We start from the raw sequence: 12,741 nt of genomic DNA, 5'->3' as shown, positions 1-12,741 counted from the left end.
ATTTAATTAGAGTCCTTTAGATCACTATTTACCTTTTTTCCTATCTTTTGTTACTTCAGACAATTCTGTGATGAGAAACTTTGCATGTATTTTATTTCGCACATATCTATAGGATAAAGGGTTATATCTGTAGGATAAATCCCTAGAAGAGGAATTGCTGGGTCAATGGAGATATAGATATATGTATTAAAAGATATATATTGCTAAATTGCCTCCGTAATTGTGAGACCAATTTACACTCCCACTAGCAATGTATGAGAATGACCATTATCCCACTCCTATGCCAACTCAGTATGCTATCAGTTTTACTTCTTTGCGAATCTGATAAGTAAAAAATGGCATCTCAGTAGAGTTTTAATTTGCATTTTGCTGATTATGAATGAGGTTGAGCATCTTTTCGTTTGTTTAAGAGCCATTTATATTTCCCATTAGAATTGTTCATATCATTTGCTTATTTTCCTACTGAATTATTGGTTGCCATCTTATTGATCTGTAGGAACTGTTCATAAAGTAAAGAAATGAGCCCTTTGCCTGTAATAGGAGTTGCAAATATTTTTTCCGGTTCAACGTTTGTCTTTTGATACTGCTTTTATTGGTTTTTTGCTACAAAGAAATTTTTTATTTTTATGTGGTCAAATTCATTAACCTTTTATGACTTCTGGGTTTTGTGTCATAATTAGAAAGGTATTTCTGACTCCAACATCACTTTAGATTATTTATATAGTTTCTTCTGGTGCTCTCTTAGTTTCAATTTTTATATTAAGATTTTGATCCATTTGTTATTTATCCTAATGAAAGTTATATTATCATATATCGAGAACCAACTTTATTTTTCCTCAGTGGCTACTTGTCCCAATACTTTTATTGAATAATCCCTATCTTTTCTCCAGTGATTGGAGATACCACCTTTATTTTTATTTTAAAAAGTTTTTTTTTGGCTGTGTTTGGGTCTTCGTTGCTGCGCGCGGGCTTTCTCTAGCTGCAGCGAGTGGGGGCTACTGTTCATTGCGGTGCCCAGGCTTCTCACTGCGGTGGCTTCTCTTGTTGCGGAGCATGGGCTCTAGGCGCGCGGGCTTCAGTAGTTGTGGCGCGTGGGCTCTAGAGCGCAGGCTCAGTAGTTGTGGCGCACGGGCTTAGTTGCTCCGCGGCATGTGGGATCTTCCCGGACCAGGGCTTGAACCCTTGTCCCCTGCATTGGCAGGCGGATTCTTAACCACTGGGCCACCAGGGAAGTCCCACCTTTATGATTATTATTAATCCTTGCCAATTTGGTGGTAGAAAAAAGTAGCCCTTTTCTGCTTTCATTTTCATGTATTTGACTATCTGTATATGAATTGTTTCCCACGTATCATTTGTGTTTCTTCATTTGTGAATTTCTATTTGTTCCACTCACACTTCGTTATGTGCCGGATTATGCTCCTCAGTTTTCATTTACCTTTAGTACTGTTTGTGGCTGAAGCTGAGTCTGAAGCTGCTGTCTTCAAAGTGCTTTACCTATTTATTTCCTCACTTGATCTTCACACCTCTGCTCTAAGGTAGTTAAAAATGAAGCAGATGAAGCACAAAGAGATCCAGTAACTTACCCAATTTCATACAGTCTTTAGTAGCAGAGCCCCTATTATCGGGAAAAAAAAAACAAAACTCTAAAGACGCTAGTTTCCATGTATACTTTTAACCGGTGCATTGTTCTGCAGGGAGTATCGCATTCAAGGCCCAACTCTGAGGACATTTCACTGTGTTACGCCAATCGCTCTGCAGCCCTCTTCCACCTGGGTCAGTATGAAGTGAGTATCAGGATGCCTGGTGTGATTGGAGAGGATCTGCAGGGGGGTTCCCTGGAGGACTAGACCTTCATGCCTGCTTCTACATTAGAAAGCTAAAATTGGAACTGGTTGAATTGGAAGCAAATTGATACCCTCCCGAACTTGTTCTTTCTCCTGATTCACTTCACCTGTCTCAGGTGATTACATGGGGTAGTGTGGGTTGGCAGGAAAGAGACATGCACATTCCCCAGGGCCATGGACTCTATCCAGTGGGTCAGCAGTGCTCAGTGTCAAGATCAGCTATGAGATACGTTGCTAATAATACTTCAGGTTCCAAGTGTTTGCACACTATTTACTTGTTCAGGGTGGTATTTTTAATAAGTAGATGAGCATGTTCAAGAATATCCCTGCAATAATAAGTCTCACCCTCAATATAGATTTTGAGCGGGAAAGTAAAAGTTGCACTGAAATGCCTATTGGGTGGGGGGACTTCAGATGAGTGGCTTCCTCCTCATCCCCAAATTGAGGTCTAAGGACAAACTCTAAAATGCCACTTGGGCACATCCATTTTGGAATTCTACAAAAATTTAAAGTATACCCTAGAGTTAAGAACTATTTGAGTCACCGCAAGTTCACACTTAAGCCCTTTGGACTAAGAGAGAAGAGCAAGAATCTAAGTCCAGGCCCTAAGCAAGAAAGGCCTGGGCTACTATAGACAGCAGTGGGAAGACCTTGTGAAACGTTTAGCCCTTTATAACTTCCCTATATTGTTACTTCTTATAATAATGATTCCCATGTATTGAGCACATACTATGTTCCAGGCATCTTTTTAACACTTTAGATATATTACCTTATTTTCATTTTTATTTCTATCCTGTGAGGTATTATTATCCCTGTTTTTCAGATGAGAAAACTAAGACACTGAGAAATTAATTCATTTGCACAAGGTCATACAGCTAGCAAGAGGCAGAGTCCGTACTGGGATGCCCTCTTAATCATCATACTATGCTTCTTCTATCTGTAAGACTTTTTTCCTTAGAATCAGAAATATTTAATGACAGTTAAACATAATATCTTCTTCTGTTTCTAATCATTCAATTAAAAGATCACAGTAGAATATGATTTAGAGAAATAAGCACATGATCGTAGTTGCTCCATTTTTAATAATCCTTAACTTGTAGATTTTTGTTAAGACTTTCAAGTGGACATTTAAGAGTAGGGACCAAGGGTCATTTTGGGATTTTCTTTCTGTTTGCAGACATGCCTTAAAGACATCGTCAGAGCACAGACGCATGGATATCCAGAGGGATTGCAACCCAAGTTGCTGTTGCGTAAGGCGGAGTGTCTGGTGACCCTGGAGAGACCACACGAGGCAAGCCAGACCATCAGTGATCTTGAAAGTAACTTTGCTGCCAAACCAACCCTAGCAGCTTCCCAATTTCAGATTCTGCAGAGAACCCTCTGTCGTCTGAAAGTAAAGGTACAAGAAAAGGGGAATCTCACAGAAACCTCCCCAGCAGCTCTAACCAAAGCCTTTGAGGATATGGACCTAAGGGAAGAGAATGAACAAATTTCCAACACATCATCATCTGTCAGCTTATGTACGGACCCTTTAAAAGGCCGCTATCTGGTTGCCACAAAAGATATTCTCCCAGGAGAGCTTCTGGTGAAAGAGGATGCTTTTGTGAGTGTCCTTAACCCAGGAGAAATGCCACCATGGCATCATGGCCTCGAGAGCAAGTGGGATACCAGAGCTACCAATGCGGACCTCTACTGTCACCGATGTTTGAAGCACACTTTGGCCCCAGTTCCCTGTGATGGATGCAGTTATGCCAAGTATTGCAGCCAAGAGTGTTTGCAGCAGGCCTGGGATCTCTACCATAGTATAGAGTGTTCTCTAGGGGGGCTGCTTCTCACACTGGGTGTTTTTTGCCACATTGCCCTGAGGTCGACTCTTTTAGCTAGATTTGAGGAGGCTGGCAAAGTCATAAATAAGCTTTGTGGTGAGATTACTAACAGGGATATCTGTTTACCTGAAAGCAAGAATCTGGCGCAAATACTCAGTTATGACCTGGGAGGGGAGAGTAAAAAAAAGGGCAAAACAGTTGAGACCCCAATTCCTGGGTGTGATATTAACGGGAAGTATGAAAATAATTATAATGCTGTCTTCAGCCTTTTACCCCATACCCGAAACCATAGCCCTGTGCACAAATTCCTCTGTGCTCTGAGTGTTTCTGCACTGTGCAGGCAGCTCGAAGCAGTCAGTTTACAGGCCTTCACAACAGGTCTGAAATCATCTAAGCTGAAAGCAGCAGCGGCTCCTATGTTGTATCCAGAGTGGAATATTTGGGGAGTGGCCATGCTGAGACACATGTTACAGCTACAGTGTAATGCTCAGGCGGTAACAACCATACAGCAAACAGGTAAGAGGGAAACTCTTTTTTTCTGCCTTACAGTATTCTTCTTGATGTAGCTAATGTTTGCGGAGAAAGGACTGTAAAGGAGAACAGTAGCATTCAAACAAATCAGTGGCCTAAGGGAAAACACAGCTGTCTTATGATTATGCCATTGAGAAGCTATGTGACCTCAAATTATTTTGATCCTACTCTGCCTCAGCTTTCTCATTTGTAAAATGGATAGTTTAATCGCATCTAACTTTACAGAGTTGTGAAGCTGATGTGTTTGTTTGTAAAAATACTTTAAAACCCTATTACCAAAAAAAAAAAAGGGGGACTTCCCTGGCAGTCCAGCGGTTGAGATTTTGCCTTCCAATGCTAGGGGTGCAAGTTCAATCCCTGGTCGGGGAGCTAAGACCCCACGGGCCTCATGGCCAAGGAACCAAAACATAAAACAGAAGCAATATTGTAACAAATTCAATAAAGACTTAAAAAAAAAAAAAATGGTCCACATCAAAAAAAAAAATCTTAAAAAAAAAAACTACACTGTTTAAGAAAAAAACCTATTACACTATTAATTTCTGATTGTGGAGGAAACCTGAAACAATGGATAAACAAGACTGCAGAAGGAGCAGGGTCTGTAGTTAAGGTATCAGAATCCTAACTCACTCCTTTGACTCAGCTACTCTCTTCTGTTTTCAAGTGCCAGGTTTTCTCCCATTCTTCTGTTTTAAATTTCCGAGAAAGGAATCTGGCCCATCACAGCTTTTCACACAAAAGCAGCAGCTTACAGCTGCTGTAAGCTATTGGCCAGCCTGTGTTTGGGCTGGCTTCTGGTCAGGGGGCCAACTATCTGGGGGCCACCTCTAGGCACAGACCAGCCTAGCCCTGCTTTCCTGAACCAGACCCTATAGAAGAGGCTGTTAAGGTAGATGGGGAGGTTGCACGTGCCCAGCATCATGAGTGCCATCTCTAATACGACTGTACTGACAATGGGTACTATTATTAGAAAAGAAATGGCGTTTCCAGTATTTCTATTGTGTGATCTCCATTTTAGCAGATAATGTGTTTCAATTCAATCAGCTCATTATACTTTTCTCAATTTCCTAATTAACCCTGTGGAGGGGAGGAATTAGGTCATATCTACACCTAGGATTTATAGGCAGATTAATATTAAATGTGGCTTCACTAAACTATATACATGCTTAAGTCTTCTGATCGTGTCATATTAGGTAATCTAGAATTCTGTCAACCTTTTGTTTATATATTTTTACCTTTAATTTTTTTTTTTAAAGGAATTCCTTTGTTTTTATTATTTATTTATTTATTCATTTTTTGGCTGTGTTGGGTGTCTTCGTTTCTGTGCGAGGGCCCTCTCCAGTTGCAGCAAGCGGGGGCCACTCCTCATCGCGGTGCGCGGGCCTCCCACCATCGCGGCCTCTCTTGTTGCGGAGCACAGGCTCCAGACGCGCAGGCTCAGCAGTCGTGGCCCACGGGCCCAGTTGCCCCGCGGCACGCGGGATCCTCCCAGACCAGGGCTCGAACCCGTGTCCCCTGCATCGGCAGGCAGACTCTCAACCACTGCGCCACCAGGGAAGCCCTTTTACCTTTAATTTTAATTCAGCTGCCAAGTTGTATAGTGTATAGTATTTCACTAGAGGTATTTTGGGGCAGGACTCAATTCCGCATCCTGAAGTGCATGGAACATCCAAAAATAGCACTGGCCTCATCCCATGATACAACAAAATCACACTGCAAGCTAGTCTCCGTTTTCTTCTCTGCTTTTGCTGCTTTGAGCCATTGCTACCTTCTAAAATATGTATCTGTTGAGTGTTTTTCCAGAATTATATTTCCCCTAGGGTACATTCACTGCCATTTTAAAAACTACTGTTTTCATTTTGTTTTGTTTTTCTGAATATAAAAAATAGTATATGGAGCTTCCAGATTATACGGCAGAAAGCTGCCAACTCTTGATTCTGTTGTGTCTTGCCTCTAAAATACTTAGTAGAACATACAAAAAAGATGTAAATGTCAGTAGCTCTAAAAACTATGGAAACTATTTTCTGGGTAAACAATAGCAGTGACCACTAACTCAGGCTGAATCCCTGAGGCAGGATGGCAGAGCGATAGAGACAAACGAAAGTGTTTTCCGTCCACCTTCCTTCATTGGCCTCCCTCTTACAGTCAGAGAATCTTAGCCTAAAATTTGTTGCTCCTTGTGCCTGAGATTTCATTACAGTCAATTTTTTACTTGCATAGCAAGTTTTGAGTAAAATTTTTCACAAGTTGTTAAGAGTGAATTTTGGTAGGAAGACTGTGTATAGCCAGAAATACCTGTATTTTCTGTGGCTAAAAAGGACTAGAAAAATAGATACGTAGCATAATACTGGAGACCTGGAGTGACGGAAAGAGGATTGGAGACTCTGTCTTCATCTATGAGGTTCTAATATTTTATGCATGATTTATTCTTACTTATATGATGTTTTAAATATATCTATACATAGAAAAAAATAACACTAGAAGTAAAAATACCAAAATCTTAATTAACAGTGATGAATTCTGAAAGTGGAAATATGGGTGATTGCTACTTTTTTCTTTGAACTGTTCTATATTTTTAAAATTAAAAACACTTATTCACATGGTGGTAACTTCAGTAAATTTAAAATTGGTTGTAAACCTTTCCCTTCATTCTAGGGAAAAAACAAAAAACATTAAAAAAAATAGTTCACAGAGCAAAAGATAGGAAGATGATAAAAATGAGTCTATAGTAGTAAATAAAAATGGGCTAAACTCTTAAATTAATCTTTCAGAATGGGTCAAAAAGATTAAAATCCAAGTATATTCTGTTTACAAAAGTGACACTTAACACAAAGTGGGCAAGACATGTCAGGAATCACAAGTAAATCAGGGTGTTAATATTAATATGAAACAGTAGGGCTCAAGGTACGATATATAGTAAAACAAAGAAGGCATTTTATTTTTGTAAAGGAGACTCTTCTGCAATATATCATCAACCTTAGCTCTCAGGAACATAGAGATTGGTGTCTATAAAACAAAAGTGACTGAGTATACAAGGAGAAACTGGCAAAAACTCCATAGTTGTAGGAAACTTTAATATACCACTCTGACTTCGATCAAATATATTAATAAGGATCTGGAAACCAAGATAACATAATAAAATAGGGGATTCAGAGATATATCCACCAAAGCTTGTGTCCTATAGACCAGGGTTTGGCCAACTTTTTCTGTAAAGCGCCACATAGTAAATATTTGGGGCTTTGCAGGACGTATGGTCTCTTTTGCAACTACTCAACTGCCCTTGTAGCATGAAAGCAACCATAGAAAGTATACATATGAATGAGCCTGGCTGGACTCCAATAAAAGTTTATTATTGACACTGAAAGTTGAATTTCCTAAAATTTTTCATGTCATGAGAATTATTCTTTTCACCTTTTTTCAACCACTCAAACATGTAAAAAACAGGAATTCCCTGGTGGTCCAGTGGTTAGGACTCCATGCTCTCACTGCTGAGGGCCCAGGTTCAATCCCTGATTGGGGAACTAAGATTCCACAAGCCTCATGGCATGGCCAAAAAAAAAAAGTAAAAACCATTCTTAGACCACATATGTACAGAAAGAGGCACCAGGCAGGATTTGGCACACAGGCTACAGTTTACAGACTCCTGATAGAGACAAAGATTTGGCAAATCTAATTAAGAAATCTAGGGGAAAACGCCACAAAGTTAGAAACGATGAAGGGGATACAGCCAATGATATAAATTCATTCTAAGATTTATAGCAAATATTTAATACAATTTTAGATTATTGAATTTGAAAATAGTAAATAGACAACTTTGTGGAAAAATATAAATTGCCTAAATTTTTCCAGAGGGAGGAAAATACTTTAAAAATCTAGTAATTGTGGAAGAAATTGAAAAAGTTATCAAAATAGTTCCATAAAAACAAGCCATACCCACTCTTTTTCATGTGAGTTCTTTAAAACTTTTAAGGAACATATTTAGCCACATTTTTTAAAGATAAAAGGAAAAATATCTTTCAAGGAACAGATCGTTTTTATACAGTATAAACTGTTCCAGGGCATGGAGGAACCGAGAACCCTCTCCCACTCATTTTACAAAGCCCGGAGTAAAAACTATAGACCAGTCTCACATGTGAATATGGATGTAGAAACTCTGAAAAAAAATCACTGCTATGTCACATCCAGCAGTTTATTAAAGGAACAATCATATATGACCAAGTAGGATTTCTTCCAGAAATGTTGAAGGATATTTTAATTTGGAGGGATATAAAACAAGGCTTGGATAAATGCAGAGACATGCCAGATCCTTAGAAGGAAACACGGAACACTGTAAAAATGGCAGTTTCCCCACATTAACCTAATCAGTCTAATGCAGTTTCCAACAAAATCACAGTTGGATTTTTCTTAAAATTTGACAATGATTCTAAAGTTCATCTTGAATAAATGGGTAAGAATAGCCTTTTTGTGGGACTTCCCTGGTGGTCCAGTGGGCAAGACTCTGCACTCCCAGTGCAGGGGCCCCAGGTTCGATCCCTGGTCGGGGAACTAGATCCCACATGCATGCCACAGCTAAGAGTTTGCATGCCGCAACTAAGAAGCCCGCCTGCCACAGCTAAGAGCCTACATGCCACAACTAAAGATCCCACATGCCGCAACTAAGACCTGGTACAGGCAAAATCAGTAAGTAAGTAAATAAATAAATATTAAAAAAAGAAGAAAAGGGTAGCCTTTCTGTTTTAAAGAGTACTGAAAGGGCTTGGTACTATCAGATTTCATATCAGCATTGAGCTACAGTAATTAAAAACAGTATGGCACTAATGTGATAGCCCCCCAAAAGTATTAGATTCTTTCTTCAAGCCATTAAAAAGTTAAATATTTAAAAATTCAGGAAATTCCCTGGCAGTCCAGTGGTGGTTCTCCAAGCTTTCACTGCCAAGGGCCCAGGTTCAATCTCTGGTTGGGGAACTAAGATCCCACAAGCCACGCAGCTCAGCCAAATAATAATAATAATAATTAATAAATTAAAATTAAACCAGAAAATATCTAGAAAAAGATAAGTGAACTTTTACATAGTTTTAAGGTGGTAAGAGAAGCTTTCTAAAGTATATAATACCAAATTTAGGTAATTAGAATATAGCTAGATTTAACTTAAATACCAAATTTCAAAAACACTATAATCAGAAAAGAAGACAGAGAATGTGGGTGAAAGAGGTCCTTGAAGGAATGAAAACATTGGACTAGGAGGCAGCAGACCTGAGTTCCTGTTCCGCTCAGTCTAACCACTTACTCTCAGCTCAGGGACTGAACCTTTGTATGGGTCAGTATTCTCATATGGATAATAAGAGGACTAGATGAACCTCCAGGCCTCTAGGGAAGACTCTGCAAAAATGACCAAAACAGTTCCTCCCATCCCTGTATGTTTGCCCCTTTGCAACTTGACACTGATTTTTCTCCCATCAAGGGGGAGAGTCTATTTCCCCTGCCGAATCTTGCTTTGACCAATGGAATGCAGTACAAGTGATGTTATGTGACTTAATGAGTCTAAGCCTTAAAAGAGACCTTGCAGGGGCTTCCCTGATGGCGCAGTGGTTAAGAATCCGCCTGGCAATGCAAGGGACACAGGTTCGAGCCCTGGTCCAGGAAGATCCCACATGCCGTGGAGCACCTAAGCCCATGCACCACAAATACTGAGCCTGCGCGCTAGAGCCCGTGAGCCACAGCTACTGAGCCCACATGCCGCAACTACTGAAGCCCACGCGCCTAGAGCCTGTGCTCCACAACAAGAGAAGCCACCGCAATGAGAAGCCTGCGCACGGCAACGAAGAGTAGCCCCCGCTCGCCGCAACTAGAGAAAGCCCACGCACAGCAACAAAGACCCAACACAGCCAAAAATAAATAAATAAATGTATTTTAAAAATAAAATAAAAAATAATAATTTTAAAAAAGAAATAACTTACAAATCACCATGTGCACCATGTTGCCAATTATGTTAAAAATCCATATATAAGGCTAGAAAGAAGACTAAGAAAATGCACCAAAATCCTATAGCTGACGGAGAGGATTATAAATGACTGTTATTTTCTCTATAATTTTCAGTTTTTTAATTTTTTTCTCATTGCCATGTATTTTTTAATTTAATTAGTTTCTTTAAACAATAAAATAGTTCAAATGATAAGAGCATTTTTTTGCATGAACTTTTTTTTTTTTTAATGAATTAACATGTTTTTATTTATTTATTTATTTTTGGCTGTGTTGGGTCTTCGTTTCTGTACGAGGGCTTTCTCTAGTTGCGGCGAGCGGGGGCCACTCTTCATCGCGGTGCGCGGGCCTCTCACTATCGCGGCCTCTCTTGTTGCGGAGCACAGGCTCCAGACGCGCAGGCTCAGTAGCTGTGGCTCACGGGCCTAGTTGCTCCGCGGCATGTGGGATCTTCCCAGACCAGGGCTCGAACCCGTGTCCCCTGCTTTAGCAGGCAGATTCTCAACCACTGCGCCACCAGGGAAGCCCCTACATGAACATTTTTAAGGCACTTGATACATATTGCAAAATTGCCCTCCAGGAAAGTTGTACCAGTTACACGCCCACCAGCAATGTTCACTTTCATTTGTTAATTCAGTCTAATTTTATCTCAGTCTGCTAATATTTCTAATCTTGTTTCATCCCTTTTTATTATTTCTTTGGGGTTCCAACACCTCCCAGTTTAGTGTTCTCATTGAATTTCATTAGCAGCTGTTTCATTAGTAGCACAGAAGAAGGATTAAAGTGTTAACTTGGATAGACTTTGACAAAACCTATAAAAATGTATGTTATTATCTTTGTATAAATCCTATTTAATCAAAGTTCCTCAGAAATCTCTCTTTGGTACTTATTTTAAGGGATAGAACTGGCCACTGATGGTATTCCAGACCGTGGTGTATGTGGATCTCTCTCGGTGGGAATGGCGTATTCGTGATGTATCTAGATTCACATCATAACGAGGCTTAATGAGGTTCTGTGGAGGTTCAGATCAGTTCACTGCCGTTTGCTTTCACTCTTCAGCAACCGGGGAATCTACCTTCACTGTGGGTCCTTGATGACTTGTTTTACACAAAAAGTTCTTGTTTTGTAAAATATCTACCAGAATAGGTATATTCTGAAAGTATTGTGAATGAATCTTTTTTTCTTTACTAAATGTACTAAGGATATTAGCGAGGTACACTTTTCGTAAAATATTCAGGCCCTCTTTTTTTGTTTTTTGTTTGTTTTGTGCACAAAATGTCACATTAAATTTGGTAGTTAAGGTACATACACATTCTCACTTCCTATGATCTCTGCTAATAGATGACTAATGCAAAATATTGAATAATTTTTAAAATCAATACTTAATTTTGTAGAGATAATTAGAGAGATATTCAACTCTGACATAAATACTCACCCCACTGTGTTCCTGGGCCTACTTCTGTTAGAGGATAATCCATAAATAATTCACGAAGCTGACATTACTCATGTGTATTGTGATAATTTTCTCTGGGAACATTTTAGCAGCTGTTCTAATATAGATTGCCAGTTATCAGTAGTTGGGAATGCAAGTCAACTTTTAATTATGCAGAGGCTGATTATTCAGACGACAAACTGCCCTGTGCTGCTCCTTCCTGCTGCCTCCTTACCTTTTAGCATTTCTACTGCTCATTAGTACATGTACCAGAAGGTAGGCATTGGACAAGGGTTGGGGGGAGGGGACACTAAAATCAGTTAAGCTCTTAGTAGAAGCTCTAATGAAAGATTTCAATACAATCTGTAGAATTGTTGACTAAAATTGAGTCATTTGGATTCCCTGCAAATTTTATTTACTTGTTCTAATTCTTGTCTTCCACAGCAGCAGGTAATAGAATTGTCTGCAGAGAGACAGTATTATTCCTTATAGTTAATGTTTTCCTTTCTAGAACATTTTCACATGATGGTTTGTATTTTCTTTATTCATTTCATATGTATCTAGACCGCATTATTTGGTGATTGGTGCATTGAGATTCCTGGCATATATGGTGATACCACAATTATCTGATGGCTTATCAGTTTTCCAGAAAACTGAAAGTTCCCCTCTAAGTACCAATATCTTTCATATTTCATCCAGCTTTGTCAGAAACACTATCTCCTCATGCTTACACCACGGCTGCTGAACACAGTTTAAGCCTTTCTGTATGCCCAAGGTTATCTGTACATGCATCCTCCTGAGACATAGATAGCTATGACAAAAACCCGTGCAAGTATGGTGTCAGTCTGAGAACCTCTGGTTAAGCTCGGAGTGGTGCTAGTGTTTTTGTTTGCCTGAGGCTGTTATTCTTGTATAAGTTTTCTGCCTCCTCCTCCAGTCTGTCCCCGTCTCCCTTGCCATTGTCAGAAAACCTGCCTCTTATTAGTTCTCTGTTTCTGGACTGTGGTGGGCTGAGAAACTGAATAACCACGCCAGTTCGAACTGTGACTAAAATAAGAGGAAGTGGGCCTGCAGCAGAATACAGAGAATTCACATATGAATGTAAGTGCATGAGCCTTGGTGCAGAAATAGC

At 39.7% G+C, this 12,741-nt stretch overlaps 1 protein-coding gene across 9 annotated transcripts in view; it reads left to right on the top strand.

Moving 5' to 3' along the window:
* Window positions 1-12,741, top strand: part of SMYD4 (SET and MYND domain containing 4) — a 35,682-nt gene that overhangs the window by 13,129 nt on the left and 9,812 nt on the right. For all 9 annotated transcript variants that reach the window (XM_082370585.1, XM_082370582.1, XM_082370581.1 and 6 more), the window contains exons 4-5: window positions 1,695-1,784; window positions 3,022-4,186. In XM_082370585.1, the coding sequence (XP_082226711.1) occupies window positions 1,695-1,784; window positions 3,022-4,186 (1,255 nt within the window). The remainder of the gene's footprint in view (window positions 1-1,694; window positions 1,785-3,021; window positions 4,187-12,741) is intronic.

Source organism: Balaenoptera borealis (assembly GCF_965194805.1).
Source record: "Balaenoptera borealis genome assembly, chromosome: 20".
NCBI classification, from domain to species: Eukaryota; Metazoa; Chordata; class Mammalia; order Artiodactyla; family Balaenopteridae; genus Balaenoptera; species Balaenoptera borealis.
Note: the sequence above shows the minus strand (reverse complement) of the source record. Positions and strands in the feature narration are given on the sequence as shown.